Genomic DNA, 24911 nt, shown 5'->3' on the forward strand with positions numbered 1-24911 from the left:
TGAAATTCATACTTTTGGTGTCCACACATCACAGGCACTAGAGCAAAAGTGGAGACATATTTTCTGGCTGAAGCTGAGTTAAAGCAATGAATCATTTAAAGTATGGAAGAATGTTATTCTGATGATGGATATAAATGCAAAAATGATTGATTGATGAGCAATGAAGGAGTGACTAACCACTTTGGGTTGTCTGTGGTGAGTAAGAATGGAGACGGCCTGATTGATGTGTACGCAAGGGACTGGACTATTGGTGGCATGTGTTTCAAGAAGAAACTGATATATAGTCAAACATGGAAGCATAACAGTAGAGATGCAACAAGTATGACTGAGCCTGTAGGTATGGATCAAAAATTGGTGAGAAAAACATTGGACATTACAAGTGCTGAAAGGGGTAGGTGGTATGTTACATCATCATCTACTACCAACAAAAATGAAAATAACGAAAAGGAAGAAATGTGTATGAACAGGAAGAAAGAGAAAAAGCTAATAAAATGTTGAGTATTTTTTTCTAAATCTTATGCTTTTACATCCTTACTGACCCCCATAAGAACTAAGGCTTCTGAACGGGCTTCTTCTGTCTGTGGCACATGAAGGTTCATCTCATCACCATCAAAGTCTGCATTGTATGGGGTACAGACACACTCATTGAAGCGGAAAGTTCTCCCAGGTAAGACTCTGACTCTGTGGGACATGATGCTCATCTTGTGAAGCGAAGGTTGGCGGTTGTAGAGGACAATGTCACCATCGATGAGATGCCTGTAAAATATAATTAACACAATTCCCATCTCAGGATCTAAACTAGATTTTCTTCTGTATAAACTGTATATCAAAACACAGCTTCTATGCTCTCTTTCTTATTAATTTCCATTTGAAACATCTCTTCCTGAAATGGAGGAACCATCATTTGAAGGTCATCCTACACTCAGAAACCAAAAGAAAGGGTGAGGCTGGGATTAATTTTCTCCCTCACAAAATGTCATGCTTCCTCAATCCCATTTTCATATCCACTCTATCAATGATTCTGAAAGTACCACATCATATGGAAAAGATGAACTGAGATAGGCTGGACCAGGCCCAAGATATCGTATCAACTTCAACTTTACCTTTTCCAGGCCCAAGATCTCGTATCAACTTCAACTTAACCTTTTCCATCTTTCTGTATATGGACTACCAACAACAATTGGTTACTGCTTCCCTCCTCCTACATCTATAAATTAGTGACAAAGAAAATTTTTCATATTTATATTCCACAGATAACTTCCTCACTCTCATTTGATATTTGGAGGTACAGTTTTTGGACTGGGCCCATGATCTCCCTTTATCAACTTTGTATTTTTCCCACCTTTCAAAATAAAAGCTGACAACCAGTGGCTGTTCCCGTTCTTCATCTACTTTCAGCCACTTACATAAAAAGTCCCACACTAATAAAATTCAGACATTGGTCCAAACAACACCCTCATTCACCAATTACACAACAATGAGAGAAGACAACACAAGACACAAGAGTGGCATTAATACACAACAGCATACCCTTTTCCAATAGAACTGGAGATACCAGACAGTCATTCGGATCCTGCAACTGAATTAATCACAATCCAAACACAAATGAAGAAAACAGCCTACCCTACCACTGCATCAATCCCATAAGGTTTTGTCTCTCATTAACAAACCACATACGGGCAGGTAATCTGAATGTACATCATCTAATCTGGCTTTACATACAAACAGCAGATCAAAGAGGACACAAAATACTTGAACAACTCCCTCACCTAAACATACTGCAATCAACTCCATCAACAACCCCAAAGGGGCAAACACTCTAACACAATCAACAATGAACACCTCAACATAATGTGCTCACCCTCCCTACAAACACAAATAACATGGGAAACCCTACAAGAGCAGGTAAGGCACCTAGGTTGGATGGACATTTCTATGAAGAAACAATGTGATGTTTGTCTATTCATCAATGCCTATACCAAAAGGCTTCTACCTCCTTATAAGCCAGGTACCCAGCAATTGCCTTGCATACATCCAATGCCCATTTGCCCATCCTTCCATTTTCACTCCTTGTGGATGATGGGCCACCCCTGACCCTTGCTCACTGCCTGGCTTGGAAGCAAAGCAGCAAGACACAGCATCTCCACAACAGGGTCCAACAACCAAAGCTGGTTTACTAAAACTGCTTCATTACATTGCAACCCTCCCTTCTCATCTGTTCACAAATAATACGAGAAGACATGAAGAAATACTTTTGGGCTGCATCAATTTATCACCCATTCATGATCACTCTCCACTCACATCTATCTCTTGCCCTCTCCCATATCAGCTCAACAGACTTTCCCTTTTACCCCAGACTCCCTTCACCTTAACGATATATGTACTTAGTATAATTATCATCAAGACACTACTGAAAGAAACAAACCTTTCAACAAGATCCCCTTGCTTTAGTTCCACAGCCATTCGTTCCCTCTTGACATATCTAAGGGACTTCTTGATACCAGGAGTGGACCTTGGTTCCACAAAAACTGCTCCTGGATGGACATCAGGCCCATTCTTGACCAACTGACGCATTAGGGCAATGTTATGGGATGTCACCCTTTCTGGATATGTCAGGAGCTTGGCTACTTCAGTTGGAACACCTACCTGAAAAAGTATAGCATGAAGATCAATTATGTCTATGTGTAAAGATGGTCAATTCCCCTTTGTAAGGAATGGTCATACAAGAGTACACATCTACATCAAAAACAAACAAAACCCATTCAACCATCCCTCCCATCACAGCACCTTAGGGACAAAGAGGTGCTCTGTTACCTGACACACTTCTTAAGTCAAAATGCATCTGTGTTGGACTACATGTCAGGAGGGTTAATGGGGCTAATTATAGTCCAATGTACAATACTTCTACTATTGTACATTTATGCAAAGACAATGTCTTGGTATGGTGGATACACATGCCTGACTTTTATGAAGGAAATCAGTGGTAACAATCAATAGCAGTGCCTAACACTTCTCATCTTGAACACTCAAGTAGTGCATTCATGTATTGAACATTATTAGAAGCTCTGCCAAGGGATTTGAACCCTGACCTGTGCGTATATAATCAAAAAGTCAGGGTTTGAATCCCTTGGCAGAGCTTCTAAAAATGTTAAATCTGTCTTTAACATACACAACGTTCATGTATGTTTACCAAGCACATGTTGTTGTTCCCTAGACTGTCTGGCCAAGCAGTCCCATCTCCCTGAGGAACACCATGGCTGGAAAAGTGTTTTCCTACAAATCCCTTACTGAGTGTATTTGGTGTTGTTGGTATGCACGATTTTGTACAATGCAGTCCTCCATAATGTGCTGTATAGTATGTGTGGATCAGATTTCTGTGGTAAGGCAGATATGTGAGAAAGTTTTAGGAAAAGGTAAGGATGTTTTTTGGACCTGTATGGATTTGGAAAAGGCTTGTGACATGGTAGACAGAGAGGCACTGTGGGAGGTTGGTGCATATGCCCTGGTGCAGCATATTTAGGGGGGCAGCAATACTAGTCTGGACATGCCACCCACAAGCCTGACAAAATAATTATATATATATATATATATATATATATATATATATATATATATATATATATATATATATATATATATATATATATATATATATATATATACATATATATATATATATATATATAAAGGTCTAAGGAGCCCTGAATATTTTACTGTAATATACAAATTTTGCATTAGAATCCACAGAATATGAAATAATTTCCCCTAATCCTTACTGCAATTGGGACATGGATTGATTGATTGATTTTAATATACAATGATTTTCATCATAAAAAAAAATTCAATGAATATCACATAAATGTAAATCTTTACTTAATAGAACTCACTTCATTTATCCTTAAGTTTGGGTCTGGTGAAATAACTGTCCTGCTGGAGAAGTCAACACGCTTCCCAGACAGATTCCCTCGAAATCTGCCTTGTTTACCTTTCAGTCGCTGCACAAACCCACGGGTTGATTTTCGTGTCTGAAACAACGATCAAATTACCATTGAAAAATATTTTATCACATTCTAAAAATATGATAGACATTCAGCGATATGCATGTGCAGTACATGTGTATATATGTTTAGAGTATCATTACTGGAGAGCAAAGCTGGAGTGCAGAGGTGGATCTAGGCTGCCAGACTGAGTTCATAGCAAAGGCATACTGCATTATATTTTCTGCTTCAAAAAGTCCTCCAAAAGGTGGCATTGTCATAGACCACCATGAGAGGAGGAATGTGTTATTAAACTGAATCAATCATGTGAATTATTTTATATGTATGTACATATATATATATATATATATATATATATATATATATATATATATATATATATATATATATATATATATATATATATATATATATATCACACAGGAACCCACAGACGGAGAAAGAATAAACTTCGAATAAAGAATAATCCTATATTTCGGCTATCAACTGTAGCCCTCTTCAGGAAGGTACTTTCCTGAAGAGGGCTACAGTTGATAGCCGAAATATAGGATTATTCTTTATTCGAAGTTTATTCTTTCTCCGACTGTGGGTTCCTGTGTGTTATTTACAAATGTGCTACTACATTTCTATTTAGAAATATATATATATATATAAAATAATAAATAGATATATATATATATATATATATATATATATATATATATATATATATATATGATGATGATGATATGGTTTAATGTCACACACTCCCCGCTATCAGGAGGCTAGGACAGTGCCCCTCATAGAGGGCTTTGTAGCGTGGAATTTAATGAACTATGCCCTTGGTTCAACTTCGCTGGTGGCAGGATTCGAACCGCCCTCACCTTGACCTTCGCCACAAGTAACGACGCCCTAAACCACTCAGTGCATCGTGCCCACCAGAATTGGCCCATCATGCCTTGCGCCAATTCTTATGGCATGGAAGAGACCTCCCCCTAAAACAGAGGAAATTCATCTGGAAAATTGGCACACCATCTTTTTATTTATTTTATTTATTTATTCATTCATTTACTCTTTGCAATCTCATACTTTTTGTTGAATCAGTCCTATTTCTGTTTCTTCCTTTCATTAATTTCTGGTATATGTTTGTTCACTCCTAGGTTGTAAATGTCAAGAAAGAATTCCCATTTTCCCATTACTCCCTTGGCATTCATGAATTCTTCCCAGTCTGCTTCTTCAACAAATTTCTTCAATACTAAGTCGTCTGCCTTCCCACAATTGAGTCTCTCTTGCTTGTGTAATTCATTCCTTGGCTCCATTTCCTCATCCTCCAGCTGAAATTGAATTGCTACACGGTCAATTTTTCCTATAGGGAAATGTTAGTTCGAGAAGATGATGATGTCTGGCTCTTTGGCTAGTAGCAGATCTAATCTTGAAGGAATGTTATCTCTTACCCAAGTAGCTTCCTTTATCCTTTGGATCAGTGTGTTCTCCAGTGCTATACTTAACAGGGCATTTTTCCAAGAGTCTACCTTGCCACTTGCTTCCAAATCCTCCCAGTTGACCTCACTGCAGTCAAAATTTCCAATACAGACTAAATTGTTATTATGTTCAATACTTTTCTTTAAGAGATGAGTTGTGTCTAACATTTCTTGATATTCAGCTTCTTTCCAAACACTTGTCTCGAGGGGGACATGCCACAATGAAGTCTCTTCTATTCTGCCTAAAGTTCTTATTTTCAGGTGAATTGTTTCTACCTAGTGTTCACTCAGATTTGCTTCTTCCACCTTTGTCACTTCTCACAACCACCATTAGCCTTCCACCCATTCCTCTGTCTCTTCTCCATAAGGGATATGCTGTCTTGCTGCACTGCTTCTGACCCAGGGCAATGAGTGAGATGCAGGGATGACCCATCATCCATGAGGAGCCAAGATGAGAGGGAGGGAGGGGTGTTGAATCGGGGTGGAATGGGTGGGAGTGGAATTATGTCTTTTGACTTTGGCTACCTTCCTTGCAAGGGGGAAAAAGCCCTTGGTATATGTATGTCTCTATTCCAGATGTATCTATTGCTCAACCACTGTAGATAAAAAAAAATTGGGGAGTTTGGTCTCTACTAGACACAAAATATCAGTTTCGTTTATCCTCAAGTAGTCCTTTATCTCCAAACTGGCCAAAAGTAAACCATTTACATTAGCAAAGGCTATCTTAAGTTTCCATATAATGCTTCCCATGCAATAGTGCCCTCCTGTTTTCTATAAACCATTTCCTCCCATTCTGAGAGGCAACTCTCCGAAAAAGGTGTCATTTTCTTCTTCAGTCCTCATTTAAAAATTTTTTTACTTTGGCTTCCTCCAAAAGCTTCTGCGTCTTTGCATTCATCTTTATTTGCGTCTTTCCAAGTCTAAATATTTTTTCAACTTCTCCTCTCATACTAACTTCCAAGACTTGCCAGTTATTTCATTTGCTATGGTTTGCAACTTGAATTTTATTTTCACTAGATGTGCAACATCTCTCGTACTAACCTAAACATGTTATCAATCTGATGTTACATCCAAGCCATTCCCCAGAATCATAGCAGTAATTTTCCTTAACATTTGCATCACCTGTTCCTGGTGTACCTTCTATGATATGACATGGTCTTCTTGCCAACCACTGAGTATGACCCATCTAGGCTTGTTAAGTGCATCTCTGACAAGATTCTCTCTCTCTCTCTCCTTTTTTTTTTTTTTCTTTAGACAACCTTCACTATTCAATTTTCTAGCCTATCAGTTTCTCTTCTCTGTTGCTCCATGATCTCTTAAAAGTTTATTGTATCCCTTTTATCCTCATTTGCTGTTGACCTCTTCTTGTTTTTTTCCATGGTAATGAGAAGATTTTTCCTCTCATGTTTTAAAGTTTCTTTTATAGTTTAGCAACCTCTGCTTCCTGAACCAGGATTGTTTCTTTTTCTTGTTCAAATTTTCACTCTAGGTTGTGTAACCTTAACTCATGGAAAGAAAGTAAATCTCTCAATAGTTTCAACTCAATTGTAGTTTCACTTACCTCCATGGGAGAGTTGCATCCACCTTGAACCTATCTTTTTCTTCTAGTTTGTCCTTACCACCAAAATGATAAATTTCCTCAATGGAATTACTCACCCCTGTTTGCATGTTTGTACGTATGTATGTGTACGTATGTACATACATATTCCAAAAGGCCATTTCTCCCAGATAAAGGGGTTGGCCTATGTATATATTTATCTATATCTATACACCAAAGGATCTCTTCCTCCTTTTAGGGAGGTAGCCAGCCAAGGCTGTCCCACACTTATCCAACACCCTTTCGCTTTCTCTTTTATCTTAGCTCCTGAATGTATATCTACTTAATGATGATAATTAATTAGTAAGTAAATAAATACTTGTCAAGTTGTGACCGAGATCCATAGCTGAGAAATTCAGAAATTATAACAGGGGAGGTACTCACCATAGTGATATCATGAGGGACTGATATTTCAGAATTCATGAGGAATGCTACATGAAGTTGCAGGTGTTCCCATGAGTCCTGGATACTCTGTACTTTCCCAGAACTTCTTTTGTTTATCAAATCATTCAAAAAGATAATTTCTGTTAGCATGACAGTGATATCATCCTCATTTCTGGAAAAAGAATATCAGGTAAGGTGTTAGTTAATTACCCAAAATTTAATTACACAAACATGAGGGGTGACTAAGGATGAGATGGATAAATGAGGTAAAAGGGGCATTTGGAAAGAGGGGGATGTCTGTTGAGGAAGGTAGGGAGAAGGCAGAAGATAGGGGTGAGTGGAGAATGGTTGTTGTGTGGATGATGCTGTGATGCATAGAAGGGAGTGGGTGGCATATACTGGGGTGAGGGAGTATGTGTGAATGATATTTTGACGCAGCTTGAAAAGATTTCTCCCCATCTTCTCTTTTTCTGCATGAGGGGACAGATCGGGGGTTGCCAATTTAATGAAGCGGCCTTGCTGTGAGTGTGCTATGTCTTGCTGCATTGCTTCTAACCCAGGGCAGTGGATGAGAAAAGAGGGAGGGAGGGATGGTGAATGGGAGTATGAGTACATGGGGGATGAAGTGGGTGGGAGTGGATCTATGCCTTTTGACTTTGGCTACCTCCTTTGTGATGATGATGATATGGTTTAACGTCATAAACTCCCTCCTATTGGAAGGCTAGGATGGTGCCCCTCACAGAGGACTTTGAAGTGTGGGATTTAATGATCCATGCCCTTGGTTCAACTTCGCTGTTGGCAGGATTCGAACCACCATCCTCCTTTGTACAGGAGAAAAATCCCTTGGTATATGTATGTATGTAATTACCCTTTCAATATATTTGTACACTTCATTGCATCTGCGACCTACACCAGGTAATTTCATTCAAAAGAGGTAGATACAGGCCAGAAGGAGGTCTCAATTGACCATGATACCTCACTTCCTATCCCTCAGCCCCATGAACAAAATAATCTACTATTACCTAATGCCAAACCTACAAAATAATTTCTATGCTGAAAGGATAATGAATACAAATTTTGGAACCAAATCATTTCAATAAAATTGATCACGGAAAATATATTTGACCTGTGCTGAACTACCATGTCGGCAATTTCAAGTACATATGCCAAGGGCTTTTTCCCCCTTACAAGGGAGGTAACCAAAGTCAAAAGGCATAAATCCACTCCCATTTCATCCCCACATACTTCACTCCCATTCACCAACCCTCCTTCCCTCTTTTCTTGACTCCTCCTGGATAATGGATCATCCCTGCATCGTGCCCACTGCCCTGGGCCAGATGCAATGCAGCAGGACACAGCATATCCACAGCAAGGCTGCTTCATCTAATCAATGACCACATCCCCCCTCTCTGTCCCCTCATACTGAAAAAGAGAAGATGGGGGAGAAATCCCTTTGGGCTGCATCAAAACATCATTCTTACAAACTCCCTCACTCCCGTATCTGCCACCCACTCCCTTCCATGAATCACAGCATCATTCATACACAATCATTCTCCACTCACACCTATCTTCTATCTTCTCCCTTCCTTCCTCAACAGACACTCTCCTCTTTCCCAACACCCCTGTCAATCCATCCATCCATATCATCCTTGGTCACCCCCTCATGTTCACTCCTTCCACCTCTGCCCTCCACACCTCTTTTACTAAACTTTCTTCACTCATTCTTTCCACATGTCCAAACCATCCCAATACTCTTTCATCAACCCTATCTCCCAACTCCTTTGCCATCCCCACTCTCCTTGTTTCTCACTCTATCCAACCTAGTAACCCCTACCATACTTCTTAGACATTTCATCTCAAACACATTTAAACTCCTTCTCTCTTCCTCTCTTATGTTCCATGTTTCTGCCCCATATAGTGCTGTTGGCACAATCACCCCTTCATACAAATCCCAAATGTCTATTTCTCATTACACTTTTTAACCCCCCAAATCATTTACTTGCTTCTATCAATTTACTTTCTATCTCCACTTCTCCCTTTCCTGCCACATTCTCTCTCAAATCTCTAAAGCTATCCACTTCCTCCAGTATCTCTCCTTTAATACTCACTTCCAATTTGCTACCATCCTCTACCCTTGTACATTTTATCACCTTACTTTTACCCACATTTATCGTCAACTTCCTTCTTTCGCACACCTTCCCAAACTGTCACTAGTTTCCTTAATCCCCCTTCTGATCTTGCTACAAGTGCAGTGTCATCAGCAAACAACAACTGGCTTTTCTACTATTTTCTTTAGCCAATTCCAATCCCCATCTCATCACCCTTGCATATACCTCTTACACTACCCCCTCCATGTATACATTGAACAGCCAAGGCAACATAACTCAAAGTCCCACCTTTCCCTCAAACTGCTCACTCTCTCCATTTCTAATTCTAACACAGGCTCTACTACCCTTGTAAAAGATCTTGACTGCTCTTAACAGCTTTCTTCTTATCCCATATATCTGTAATACCTCCCACAGCACCTTCCTGTCTACCCTGTCATAAGCCTTTTCCAAATCTATATAGGCCCAAAAAACATCCTTACCTTTTCCTTAAGCATTCTCACATATCTGCCTTACCACAAAAATCTGATCCTCACATACAACCCCTACCTTCCCTAAACTCAGATTGTTCCTCACCAATTACTCCCTGATCTTCTCCTAATCCTCAATTAAAACCCTACCAAAAGCCTTCCCAATTACACTCAATAAAATGGTCCCTCTGAAACTACTACAATCATATTTCTCCCCATTTCCCTTGTAAAGCGGAACTATATAGGCACTTCTCCAGTCCTCTGGCACATCTACCCTCCCTTTAGACACACATTAAACAATCTCATTAGCCAGTCTATCATTACTGTACCTCCCTTTTTCAGAGACATGGATGGCACCCATCTAATCAAGGTGCCTTACCTGCTTTCATAATTTTCAGAGCTACTTGCACCTCATCCTTTCTTATATCTCCTCCATTTTCCTTTCCTATCACTATCATTTTTCTTAGTGCTTCCCACTGCTACCACCAATCCCTCCCTATCCTCTTCCACATTCAACAGCTCTCTAAAATACTCTGCCCATCTTCCTCTTTCCACCTCTTCAGTTAAGATCTGTCCATCTGTGCCTTTCACCTTTTCTTCTCTATTTGACTCTCCTCCCCTTCCTTTCTTAAAAATTTCCTTCTAAAACATGTTTTTTTTTTGCTTTCAAGAATTTCTGTCATTCTTCTTCCCAGAAATAATAACATAACATAACATAACATAATAATAACATAACTCACGTGCCAGACTTCAGTTCAGATATGACTGATGGCCGGATACAGTTGGGTGGAACTGGCAGCCTTGTTAGAATCAAATCTTTGGGATGAGAATATTTTTGGTCCATGCAGAGCAGGGGTAAGTCAATTAAGGGAATCTGCAAAACAGTCAAGTGCATCTTTATGAGTATTTACCTAGTTGTATTCTACGGGCTTTCTCCAATTCCAGAAATGTTGGAGATTCACTCATCCAGAGCTGGACTGGATGTTGTTGGACATTTTTCAGGAAGTCATCTGCAGCTGTTGATGGCCGATTCAGCAGTTGGTAGAAGTGATCTCTCCAATGATCTAGGATATCTGTCGGATCGGTCAAGATGGTTGATAAGTCTGCAGAAAGCAGGGAGCCTACTGAGGAACGTACTGGGCCATAAAGTTCTTTTGTTCCTGCATAGAAATTCCTAAGGTCCCTGTTATCGGCATACTGTTGAAGCTCGACAGCCTTCTGTATCCACCATTGGTTCTGAATTTCTCGCAATTTTGTCTGGCATAGTTTTTTTAGGTCATGATAGCATGATTTCTTGCGTTGGCATCGGGTGTCCTGCTCATGGGCCAATCGGGCCATGCGTTTAGCATCTATTAGGCGACTGATCTCATTGTCGTTTTCGTCAAACCAGTCCTGGTTCTTCCTCTTTTTGTAACCAATGGTGTCCTTGGCAGCATTACTGAGGGTATTGCTAATGAAGGTCCATTCTTCTTCCAAATTGTTGCTGGTAGGAATGGTGGCGAGGTCTTGACAAACTCTTTCCTCATAGATGGTGCTGTAGGCTGGATCTTTAAGCTTTGAGATGTCATATTTTCTTCTAGATGGTTCTTGGGAACGGACTCTCAGTTTCCTTCGAACGGCAAGCGTCAGGCGCGAGACCACTAGACGATGGTCTGTCCAACAGTCATCAGCGCCTAGGACAGCCTTGGTGACACGTACATATTTTCTATCACAAAGATGCAAAATAACCACAGAAGAAGGGAAACTTGTAGACAGTAAGTACTTTCGTATATTACATCTTCAGACTAAATGACAGAGATACAAAGTTGTGGCAACTAGGGGGGGGGGGGAAAGAATGCATTATTTCAACATAAAGCATTATACAACCATCATATTGATTGGTCTAAGGCAACAATTTTAGCCAAAGGAAAAAGCCTACAAGAAAGAAACATAATAGAATCCTGCTTCATATCAGGCACACTTGATAAAAACATAAACTTAAGCTATGGTCATTTTAAATGTGATAAATTGGTAACCCAAATGGTCACCAAGATCTTTCCGCCAGATTGAGCAGTTATCGAGGGATTTCACTGCTCTCCATTGCAGGGAAGATATTTGCAAGGATCCTCCTAAGCCGTCTCCAGGAAATGGCAGAGCGGATTCTCCCAGAATCACAATGCGGCTTTCGTACATCCCGTGGAACAACTGATATGATCTTTTGCGCAAGACAGCTGCAGGAGAAAAGTCGGGAACACCAAAAACCCCTCTTCATAGTTTTCTATGACTTGGAAAAAGCCTTTGACTGGGTACCAAGAGCTGCCATGTGGAGGGTTCTCAAACGTTTCGGTTGTCCGGGCAACTACATCTCTCTGGTCCGAGCCCTACATGAAAACACCTCTGGACGTGTGCTCTATCAAGGAAAGTTGTCCGAAGAATTTGAGATCACATGTGGGCTGAAACAAGGTTGTGTCCTGGCTCCAACACTCTTTGCCCTCTATCTTGCTGCAATGATGTACGAGATTCCATCTGACAACCCAGGCGTTGACATTAGGTATCGACTTGATAGTGGGCTGTTCAACCTGGCCAAATTCCGCTCCAAACAACTAACAACCATCAAAACAGTCACGGAACTGCAGTATGCAGATGACAATGCTACCTTCTGCCACTCAGCTAATGATCTACAACAGTCAGTCAACAACTTCACTGCAGCTTATCAACGTTTCGGGATGAATGTGAACATACAGAAGACCAAAGTTCTTGCACAACCGGCTCCAAGAACAGCCCTGCCAGAATTTGACATCACTATTTCTGGTACATCGCTGGAGCAAGTCGACCAATTCTCGTATCTTGGCAGCTTACTTACCTCCAAGTGCAACTCGGAAAAGGACGTAGAACATCGAATTGCAGCTGCCCATATCGCTTTTGGGAAGCTGTGTCGACGGGTTTTCGACAACAAAGATCTTACCCGAAGAACGAAACTAAGGGTTTATGAAGCCGTCGTTGTCTCCACTCTGCTATACGGCTGCGAAACATGGACACTTTATTGCAGAGATCTGAAGAAACTTGAATGCTTCCATCAACAGAAGCTCCGATCCATGTTGTGCATTAAGTGGAAGGACCACATCACCAACAATGAAGTTCTTTCCCGTGCAAACAGCCAAAGCATGGAGTCTACCATCATGAGGCATCGACTTCGCTGGTCCGGCCACATCGCTAGGATGCCAGAAACAAGACTGCCCCGGCAAATCCTCTTTAGCGAGTTGGCCACAGGAGGACGCCCCCGTGGCCGTCCCGTCCTAAGGTACAAAGACCAGCTGAAGGCCACCCTGAGGTCTACCACAATTGAGCCAGAGACCTGGGAAGAGGTCTCCAGTGACCGCTCAATCTGGCGCAACACAATTCGGGCTGGAACGGAGAGGTTCGAGACCATGCGAAAGGAGAGAGACGAGGAAAAACGGCAACTCAGAAGACTTCGTCTCGCCGCCCCTCGTCCTCCCCCATCCATCCAGTGCCCGTCATGCCCCAGAAAGTTCAACACCAGAATTGGACTACACAGCCATCTCAGACACCATAAATAGAAAGAAGCGTCATGCCATAGTAAACTCTACACCAAAATTGGAGAACAACCATCTCAGACACTATGAATAGGAGGAAGCGTGGTATCATCGGACTACGATGCACCGCCACCGCCGACGACGATTCTACGGGATAGGAGCTATGCTTGTTGTGACCCATTTTCATATCTCTCCACATCCAGTTTATTCTTGAACTTGTGTATAGTTCTGGCATTCACTGTTTCACTGTTTGGTTTGTTCCAGACATCAATCACTCTGTATGGGAAACTGTTCTTTTTCAGGTCTCTTCTGTAACTCTCCTTCTTTAGCTTCTTATCGTGTCCACTTGATTTACTTACTAACCCACATTTTGAAATCATAATCAAAGGTACAAGAATTACTATCATTATAATGATCTAAATTATAACATAAGGTTTAGCGGAAAAGAGTGTTTGCTGGTCAGTCTTGGAGCGTTTGTTTTGCAATATGAATATGTTTTTGTAAGGATGTGTTGTGTGGTGTGGTGCTGGTGTTACAATGTTGTAGATGCTTCCTGGGATATTTTTAGTTTTATTCAGTTGATTGTGCATGCATAATGTAATGAAATGGATAAGTAGGGTTAAGGGCTCTTGCATAAAACTGTGTACCTAGCATTTTCATGTGATATTCTATGTGGGGGACTTTGGTTTCTGTATGCAAATGTTATTTTGTATGATTTACAAGTTGTCTATATTTCTTCCTAATTGGATGAAATTGAGACCTAGAGGAGCTTCTGTTATACTTACTCTTTCAAACAGTTCTAGCACCTGACTTGGGTTGAGGAACTCAATGATGCTGGATGAAAACTGTCCCTCTAAATCCTTATTATATTCCAAGGCCTGATCAAACTGGGCTGCAAGTAAAGCATTTAAATTAAGTTTTTACATACAAAAGTAGTTCTCAAGTACCTTATATTTCACATCACCATGATACAAAGATGCAAAATAACCACAGAAGAAGGGAAACTTGTAGACAGTAAGTACTTTCGTATATTACATCTTCAGACTAAATGACAGAGATACAAAGTTGTGGCAACTATAGGGGGGGAAAGAATGCATTATTTCAACATAAAGCATTATACAACCATCATATTGATTGATCTAAGGCAACAATTTTAGCCAACGGAAAAAGCCTACAAGAAAGAAACATAATAGAATCCTGCTTCATATCAGGCACACTTGATAAAAACATAAACTTAAGCTATGGTCATTTTAAATGTGATAAATTGGTAACCCAAATGGTCACCAAGATCTTTCTGCCAGATTGAGCCTATGTGTTGGTCAGGTCAATAGAGGTAAGGTCATCCCCCCTTCTCGCATTGTATTGTCACCCCCTTCCCCTTCCTTCCCCCCCCCCCTATGGTTGCCACCTGATACTTACATTTAAACACAACTCTGTATCTCTGCCATTTAGTCTGAAGATGTAATATACAAAAGTACTTACTGTCTACAAGTTTCCCTTCTCCTGTGGTTATTTTGCATATATATATATATATATATATATATATATATATATATATATATATATATATACATACATATATATATATATAAATATATATATATATATATATATATATACATCTATATATATATATATATATGAAGGATGGGTGCATGCCTTGGTTGTCACCCTCTTGTATATTTAAAGGAAAAGGTTCATATATATATATATATATATATATGAACCTTTTCCTTTAAATATACAAGAGGGTGACAACCAAGGCATGCACCCATCCTTCATCCATCCGACACCCATCTATAAACCATTTGTTTTCCCTTTTATCTTAACTCCTCTTGGATGAAGGGGCATCCTTTTCCCCCAAGCCACTGCCCAGGTCAGAAGGAATACAGCAAGATACAGCACCTCCACAGCAGCACTTAACAGCCAAAACTGGTTTTACCCACTTCATTACAGTACATGGTTACAGTTCCTACAAATTTACAGAACAATTATACATACCAAAATATTCAGTTAGTATTGGGTCTCCTTTCTTGACAGATCTAAACTTTTCATGTACAATCTTCAATGGTGGAAACTTTTTGACTATGCCATTGGGGGAATGACAGTAGGGGCATTGATTGATCTTCTTACACTGTTCATTGATTTTCTTGTACAGAGCTTTCTTGTTGAGGTACGAAGTTGTACGTTTCGCTTGTTCACACAATAATTGTTTCTGGTTAGGCTTTAGTAGAACATGAGAACAGACCTAAAAGAAACAGAAAAGTAGGATTAACTTCAAATAGCATACCATCTTTTCCTTCTATACATTGTCTAGTAGATATATTCATATAAATTCTTTTAGAATTTGATCAAACCCATGGCATAAAGAGTGGGTTTAGAAAAAGCATAGATCAAATTTTTCTGGTAAGGTAGATCTAGAGAAGGTTTATGGCATGGTTAACGGGAAGGCATTGTGGGAGGTATTGCAGATATATGGAATTCAGGGAAAGCTGTTGGGGGCAATTACGAGCTTTCACATGAGTTACAGAGCTTGTGTTAGAGTTGGGAATGGAGAAAAGGTGTGGTCCAACGTGAAGGTGGGGCTTTACCAGAGCCGTCTTTAGCAACCATGGTTGATCAATACATACATACATACATATACCAAGGTTTTTCCCCCTTACAAGGGAGGTAGCAAAAAAGAAAAAGGCATAAAACCATTCCCACCCATTCCATCCCTAAATACACTCCACCCCCCACCACCCTCCACTCTCCCTCTTATCTTAGCACCTCCTGGGTGACGGGTCATCCCTGCACCTTGGTTGATCAATCCTTACATATACGGGGTGGTATGGCAGGTAAATGTGTGGGTGAGAGGCAGGGGATTGGAGACAGTGATAATGAAGAGAAATGGAGGGTTAAGCCAGTTGTTGTTTGCTGATGACTGTGTCTGTGGCTGAGTCTGTGGAAGGTCCAGTGATGGAGTTTGAGAAGGTATGCAAAACAAGGAAGTTGAAAGTGATTGTAATTTGGTTTAATGTCACAAACTCCCCCCTATCGGGAGGCTAGGACGATGCCCCTCACAGCGGACTTTGTAGCATGGAATTTAATGAACCGTGCCCTTAGTTCAACTCGCCCCAAACGGGGTTCAAATCGTCATCATCTCGACCTCCACCGCAAATAAATGTGGTAAAAAGCAAGTGAGGTGAGGGTGACAGTAAGCTGGAGGTAAGTATTAATGGAGAGGTGAGAGGAAGTGGATAGTTTTAAATATAAAGGGTTACATGTAGCAGAGAATGGAAGAATGGGGATGGAGGTAAACTGTAGAGTGTGGGAGGCAAGTAAATGCCTTGGGAGAATGAAAAGTGTCAGGAGAAATAGATATCTCAGGATGTATAAGACGAGAACACTATAGGAAAGGGTGACTATGCCTGTGACACTGTAAGAGGCAAACACTTGGAATTTAAAAGGATGCAGAATGGAGATATTTAAGTTTGAGATGAAGTGTTTGAGAAATATGGTGAATGTTACAAGGATGGATAGAACGAGATCTGAGGAGGTGAGGTGGAGAGTAGGAGTGGAAAGGAAGCTGGCAGATTGGACTGATGAAAGAATACTGTGATGGTTTGGGTGGATGGAAAGAATGAGTGAAGAAAGACTAGCAAAATGAGTGTGGAAGGTAGAGATGGAGTGAACTTGAGGGGAAGACCAAAAATTAAGATGGATGGATGAGGCGAAGGGGGTCCCTGAGTAAAAAGGGGATGTCTGTTAAGAAGTGAAGGGTGAGGATATGAGATAGGTGTGAGTGAAGAATGGTTATGAATGGACGATAAATTGATGCAACCCTAAGGGGTTTCTCCTCATCTCTATCTATGCATGAAGGGATGAGGAGGAAGGGTTGCCATGTAAATGAAGCAGTAAGGATAAACCTGCTTTGATTGTCAGGCCTGGCCAAGTCTGGTTGCATTGTTTCTGACCCAGGTAGTGGGCAGGGAACAAGGATGGCCCTTGATCCACAAGAACCTAAGATGGAAGGGAAACAAATAGGCGTTGGATGGGTGTATGCCTTGGCTGGCTATCTCCCTTATAAAGGAGAAGAAGTCTTTTGGTATGAAGATAGATCAGTGGTAACAAGCACTCCTGCAGTTAGAGACAGTACCATGCCAAAGACAAAGAGTCATTTCAATTCAACTGTTGCCTCAAGTTTCACCGATCAGGAACTTGGACCCCAAAGCAACCTAGCAATGGACCAAGGGCTTTCCTATCAATCTCTCTGGAAAGAAACCTTAGGATGATGTCTGCATTGTATTAGTGTGGGACTGTTTCTATGCAAAGTAGTAGGAGGGGAGCAAGGGGAGAGAGTGACCTTACTTTTGCCCACATTTATCTTCAGTTTCCTTCTTTCACACACCTTCTCAAACTCTGTCACTAACTTCCTCAATCCCTCCTCTGATCCTGCTACAAGCGCAGTGTTGTCGGCAAACAACAACTGGCTCACCTCCCACTTTTCTCCATTTTCTTTAATCATCTCCAACCCCTGACCCACTACCACTTGCATTCACCTCTCGCACCACCCCATCCATGTAAAGATTGAACAGCCAGGGCGACATAACACACCCCTGACAAAGTCCCACCTTTACCTCAAACCATTCACTCTCTCCATTTCTAATCCTAATGCAAGCTCTACTACTCTCATAAAAACTCTTGACTGCTCTTAACAGCTTTCCTCCTATCCCATATATCTGCAGTACCTCACACAGTGCCTTCTTGTCTAACCTGTCGTTAGCCTTTTCCAGATCCATAAAAGCCCAAAAAACATCCTTACCTTTTCCTATAGCTTTCTCACATATCTGTCTTACCACAAAAATCTGATCTACACATCCCCTACCTGTCCTAAAACCACTGTTCCTCACCAATTACTCCCTCTGTTCCTCTCCTAATCCTTTCAATCAAGACCCTCCCATAAGCCTTCCCAACTACACTCAACAAGCTGATCCCTCTGTAACTACTACACTCACACTTGTCCCCCTTTCCTTTGTAAAGCGGAAATATAAAAATAAAAATTATAATAATATAAATAATAATTTAAAAAAAAAAAAAAAAAATGCATAGGTATAGTTAAGTAAGGAAATTAGATGGGGCCTGAAGATGTGTGGCAAGTGGATGACTTTCCATCATCCTTTTTGCACGACCACCTTGTGCAAGTACCCATCACCAGGTGGTCATGGAAGTGGTAAAGTGTTCACCCTCTGGATCCACTGCAGGACCACCAGCATATACCCTGGGGATGATACAACCTCTGTCCCTCACCATGCTGGCCAGCTAGGTAAAGTTATACAAATGATGCAAAATGCATATGAAGTGTTGAATGTGTTGTAATGGCTGTTTGTGAATGGAGTCTAAAATAAGTGTAATAAGATTGATCAAACTCATTACAAGCCACCAGTTAAACGTGATCAGGATTTCTTTATTTCTGAGTGAACATTTGTCTTCCACCATAAATGAATGCTGCATGATTGGTTCATTGGGAGTGTTAGTATTTCCTAAAAGAAATAACAGCATCAAACTTATGCAGTTACTTCATGTGCAGGTAGCCTAGTGCAGTATTTGTGTGTCTTAGAATCATCTTCTCTTCTCATTTTACGTCTAGGAGTATCTGAGTTAACACCATACTGGAGTACTGACAGCATGGTTACACAAAAGTCAATACTTCAGGAACTCTCCATGAACCAGAGACATACATCATTTATCTATATTTGGGAAAATCTCTACCCATAAAAGAATTATGAGATGCTTATTGTTATTGTTCTCTCTAGTTTCTGCTGCATCTGTGAATCTATTCTTTACCACTTCTAAACCCTCTTCCATTTCCAATCTCCCTGGGGGTGTAACATGAAATCATTTTGAGTACCACTACTCTATACCGGTTTTCATAGTATACAACTTGGCCTAGAGGAATATCCATTTCCTACAACTTACCTTGCAAATAGACTGAAGAATATAGATGGTATTTTTGAAATATCCAACATGGAACACTGGCCGTGCAAGGTCAAGGAAGCCATAATGTCCAATGCAGTCTGTCAAGTTCTTGGAACATGTATCACATGTGGCATCTTTCTGGCTTGTACCCTGACACAGAATAAAATGTTAACTATGGGACTAATTTTTAGTGTAAAAATAATCAATTAAAGCCCTTTTGGTTAATAAATAGGAAAGATAAAAAACAGTAATTGTAATAATAATAATCATAGTAATAATAATGATTATGTAGAAATGACAAACATCAAAAACTCGATAAATTTGTTGCTATAAGTCTGTCTTGCTGGAGACCCGTGGCTCTCAGGTATCCTGTTATGGCCCCTGGATTTGTCTGCAAATCACTCAAGGAAATGAGTGTTGTTGCCTGGGTAAGGCAGTGTAAAATGAAGTGTTTGGTGTCTTCTTTGTGGTAATTTCATCTGTGGCAACTTGAATCTGTGGTCAGTCCTATTCTGTGTTGATACTGTTTTTAATGTATAGGTTCTTGGCTGGGCTGGTGTCTAGGGGTGTCCACTGTGTAATTTTTGGCCATTCTGGGACACTACACTCTCAGCCAGCTAAGAAGTTTGTTAGCCATTTCTTGTCATTATTGTGGATGTTTCTATATTTTCTTTTTGGTAGAATATGTTGGAGGATTACTATATATACTCATGTATAAAGCGACTCCAAATGAAAAGATAAATTCACTCCATATTGATGGTTCCCAACTACCTGTACCACACAACACATCTACACAGATATACATACACACTCCAATCACTACACATCAACAAAGAACTAAAGAATCAGTGCTAATTCTAAGAATTACAAAACTAAGCCTTCCTGGCACTTTGCAAGTTTAATCTTTCTTACCATTCGACGGTCAAGAACACCATGACTTGCTGGTGTGCGAGAACTATTAGCATTGTATAGCTCTGATGACACAACGTGAACATGACTGGCCTGCTGCATACCCTGCGCAGATAAAATACCAAACTGGATTTCTGTGATGTTCCGAACAACATCAGTCTCACGGTACTGTTCCTTCATCGTTGCAGATAAAAAGGTCCGGGTTGACTAGAACTCAAACCTGAAATTGACAAGAAATAAATATAAAGATAAATAAATAAATAAGATATTCTAAGAACGTGATTAATACTCTAACAGTGCTAAATATCTGGTATTTAGAAGGCTTAGGATGGTAATCAGTTTCATCTTTTTCCTTGTTTGCTGTTAAAAATGGGTGCCCAGCCAAAAATCTGAAATTTGTGAATATTTCTGTGTCTCTGACTTCCAACATGGGGAAGCTGTTTGAAAGGATTATTAAGAATACTACTGTACATATCTTGAGAAGTCCAATCTAATGAACAAGACCCAACATGGATTTTGAGCTGATTGATCCTGTCTGTCAGCCTTGCTTGACAGTTATGACACTATAATGAACAACAACATCTCATGCCCTGATGACAAAACAAACACCGTTTTATCTTTATTTCAGCAGGGCCTTCAACAAAGTGAAGCATGGGGTTCTACTCCACAAACTCTGTGACCTAAAAACTGAGAGAGAATTGGATGCATGGGTTGCTGAATTTCTTACAGGAAAAAGGTAGTTTGTACATGTACAGGGGTAAGAGAGTGCAGTAAGCAATATGATGAACTCAGTCCCACCATTCAGTTAGAGATGAGATGACTCTACAGAGAGATATGGACAAAGTATATCACTGGGCTGAGGTTAACAACATGCAATTCAATGGTAGCAAATTCCAATACATGAACTTTAGATGAAAGGAGACCAGTCACAGGAACTACCATGCCCCCAGCCAAAAGCCTATTAATAAGGCAGAGCACATACAAGATCTCGGAGTAATTTGATCGCGTAACTAAGATTTCAAGGAGCATATCATGGTCCTTGTACAAATGTTTCATCAACTTTCTGACTGGATACTAAGAACATTTAAAATCCGGGATAAGCACAAAATGTTAACACTTTGGAAATCCCTTGTACTGCCAAGGCTAGACTACTGTTCCCAACTATGGAGTCCAACCAGTGCTAATAAAATAGAATCTGTGAAAAAATCCAGAGGCAATTCACTAAAAATATAGAACATTTAAAAGATCACAGTTACTCAGAAAGGCTAAAGTACCTAAATCTTTACTCTTTGGAAAGAGGACAGGATAGGTACACCATAATATACTTATGGAAAATAATGGAGGAGGAGTGCCAAATCAGACAAACCCCATTATGTTACAGGTGTCTGAACACAGAGGCAGAAGTTGTACTGTCACCAATGTTTAGCATGGCAGAGTTGGACCATTACAGTATAACAGCTTCTGATGAAGAGCTGCCAGACTCTTCAACTGCATCCCAAGAGAGGTCTGAGACAAAAAGGGTTGCTCAGTGGACTCTTTCAAACACTAGCTGGATAAATTCCTAGCCAAACTGGAAGACATCCCCAGACATCCAAAAATTCTTAGTGAAGGCCGAGGAAAATTGGAGGCTGTCACTATATGTTGAACTGGTGGGATGATAAACCCATCTAACCAAATCAAGTAAATGCAATTTGATCAAATTGATTAAGACAAACATGATGCCCTGAGTTGGGTTTACAAATTATCTTAAAACTTAATAGTGTTGTTGTTATTAGATTCCAATGTGTTCTCTTAGAAGTGCACACCTATGCAATATAGCATTACAAAATTAAATATAAATTTTGAAAATTATAATACATCAACATATTAAATATTTTTCTAGGCAGAATTCAATAACAAAACGTCACTAAAAGCTAGACACAAACAAAGTTGAGTCGACTCCTTTAGATGTCATCTTTTTGATAGATTCGGAGGTTGAAGATGATGATGACCCTGATGACCTCTAGAATTACAGGTACCACATTACTAAATGCAGGTTGGGTTAGGTAAGTTAGGTTAGAATAGAGGAATTTATCATATTTTTTCTTCAACCTCCACATCTACTAAAACAAAGATGGTGCTTCAAGCAGTCAAAGTGGCTACTTTTCACTTTTATAGCTTTTACTTTTAGCAACTTCTGTTATTGATATCCACCAAGAATAATGTATATAACATGGTTACAAAATTATTTACTTTTCTCTTGCTAAATTGCATAGGTGTGCACTTCTAAATATTTAGTTTCCAACGTTATTTAGTATAACCTGTTTAGAAATAATAAATTTATTAAATTTAAAGCAAAGAAATGGTGGGGGTGATTTCTGTTGGCAACCCCATACCACAATATCAGAAATAACTGTAAATAACGGAACCAATATATATCTATGGCTTGGTTACATATTGCATCGAAGTTGTACGCATCTTTACATTTAATTTTACTCTGCCAGAATAAAACCGAAGCAAGACCTGGGGCTGGGTGAACATTCATATGTCTAAGCTTAAATTAATATTATGATACTTACACTAAGTTTATATATCAGATTACTCATCAAATCCCTTTCAATAAACACATATCAGTGTTTCTTATAAACACTTTTCAATACCGAATAATACATCACATGCCGACTATCATCTCCAACTTCCCATGTGAATGGTTGCTGTATCAACATATCCATGTAAACAAACAAAAGCCGTGCGTAATATATGAGACTTAAATTCAAAGAATTAGTTGTTTCTTTGCAATAGTTGTAGTATATCACCTCAAAGATTAATATTTCACATCATACTAAAATGTATGGCATTAAACACAATTATATCTGTTTCATTAATATAACGCAGATATTGGTAGTATCAAGATAAAATGCACAAAAAGTATGAGACTAGCGAATTTATGAAGACATGTGAGGGTTATCAATGTAAACAAACAAAAGCTGCAGGTAATATGTGAGACTTTAATACATTGTTTTATTGTAAAGGGTTCCTTCCACACAATAATAATAATTGTAATAAATCACGCTAGAAGCGCCTAGAGATTAATAAATAATACTGTATCCTCCCCATATTTTTTTAAACATTAATGCACCAGCTTCTAAAAGATAACGCTTTCAGTGTCATTGCTGTGTTAACACACGCAACAAGACGGAAATGGTAGTAATTGGGCGTGCTTTAATTCAGAGGTGTGCAACCAATTCAATTCAATAAGTTTATTGTTGATGTACAACAAGGGAGAGAGTTGGGTCTTGCCAACTAACCCCTATACATTTTATGTTTAATTTGTTTGTTACAGTTTTATCAAAAATAAATGTTTATATTATAATATCACAGTTGTATTTAACATTTGAAAGCAAACATTGGATGTTTTTTAACAATTTTAGTTAAGATATCATTATTTATGTAATAGCATATGAGCTCATTGAGGTTCCATTGTCCCTGTGGTCTAAATTCATCGATTTTTGGGCAATACTGTACATAATGTTGTAGTGAATGTCCTCCCGGCCTTGCACATAAAGTGCAGGGCTCAGGTTCAGCTTCCCTGTACACCTCCCAGTAATATTTATATCCAAGTCTGAGTCTCATAGTGACTAAATCCATTTGGGAACTATGTCTACCATATGGATATTCCTCTGTATTATTTAACACTGCCTTATAATGCCTGCTACTTACACTACCCTTCTCGCAACATTTATCTAGGTCTATATCCATGTTAGCAATAACATGGATATAGACCTTTTTTCCCTAAGGGCCTACTCTGTTGGTATGGAGGGCCACATAACCTTACTATTTCATGTTATTTACTACGATCGAAGACATTATGTGATATTATACTGATAAAGATAGATAAATAGTTTGTTACTGATTTTATTTAAATTGGGATCACAAAAATAAGAATTGTCCGAAACAAACGTATTTTCCTTACTATAAATGAGCAAATGAAAGGCTACCGTACCTTATTATTATAATGTACAAACATAAATAATTACTTAACATTGGTTACCTGGGTTCATTATCATAAGAATGATTAAACACAGACATATTCCTGACCACTAATTAGCAAATGAAATGCTACCCTCTCTCTGAGGGCCGCATTATAGCTTATTTATTTTTAGGAAAAAAGGCCGCAATGAAAGCCTTTGAGGGCCGCAGGTTGTACAGGGCTGCTTTAAATTCTTACATTTTGCACTGCTTATGTATGATGCAGCTTAGGCGGAGTTCCACTGTGACCAGATACCTCTTGCGGTTTCTTGTTTATATCTTGGACAATGTGTCTGAGCCTGGGTACTCTGAATGTTGATGAAGTAGCCTATCAGTCCCATTTCGAGGTACTACGGACTATGGACTACCTAGAAAAGACCACCCGCTCGCGTGGGATCGGTGATTGTAGGAGGGGAAGAGATGTCTGTATGAAAATGAAAAGATAGTTGTGTATGAAAGAGGGCTGTTGCCACCGGGCGATTCTTAGGG

General features: G+C 39.6%; 1 protein-coding gene across 1 annotated transcript in view; it reads right to left on the bottom strand.

The window, feature by feature from the left end:
• The window catches only part of Polr3A (RNA polymerase III subunit A), a 47540-nt gene extending 24320 nt beyond the window's left edge, over nucleotides 1-23220 (bottom strand). The window contains exons 1-10 of the mRNA XM_076200864.1: nucleotides 22973-23220; nucleotides 20418-20634; nucleotides 19506-19655; nucleotides 15549-15795; nucleotides 14333-14439; nucleotides 10755-10888; nucleotides 7440-7611; nucleotides 3888-4025; nucleotides 2426-2646; nucleotides 540-756 (exon numbers count right to left, since the gene is read on the bottom strand). Of these exons, the coding sequence (XP_076056979.1) occupies nucleotides 540-756; nucleotides 2426-2646; nucleotides 3888-4025; nucleotides 7440-7611; nucleotides 10755-10888; nucleotides 14333-14439; nucleotides 15549-15795; nucleotides 19506-19655; nucleotides 20418-20594 (1563 nt within the window). The 5' untranslated portion in view covers nucleotides 20595-20634; nucleotides 22973-23220. The remainder of the gene's footprint in view (nucleotides 1-539; nucleotides 757-2425; nucleotides 2647-3887; nucleotides 4026-7439; nucleotides 7612-10754; nucleotides 10889-14332; nucleotides 14440-15548; nucleotides 15796-19505; nucleotides 19656-20417; nucleotides 20635-22972) is intronic.
• Between the last annotated feature and the right edge of the window lie 1691 nt (nucleotides 23221-24911).

The sequence above is a fragment of the Oratosquilla oratoria genome, chromosome 17 (genome assembly GCF_046742065.1).
Source record: "Oratosquilla oratoria isolate Oo_2021 chromosome 17, ASM4674206v1, whole genome shotgun sequence".
NCBI classification, from domain to species: Eukaryota; Metazoa; Arthropoda; class Malacostraca; order Stomatopoda; family Squillidae; genus Oratosquilla; species Oratosquilla oratoria.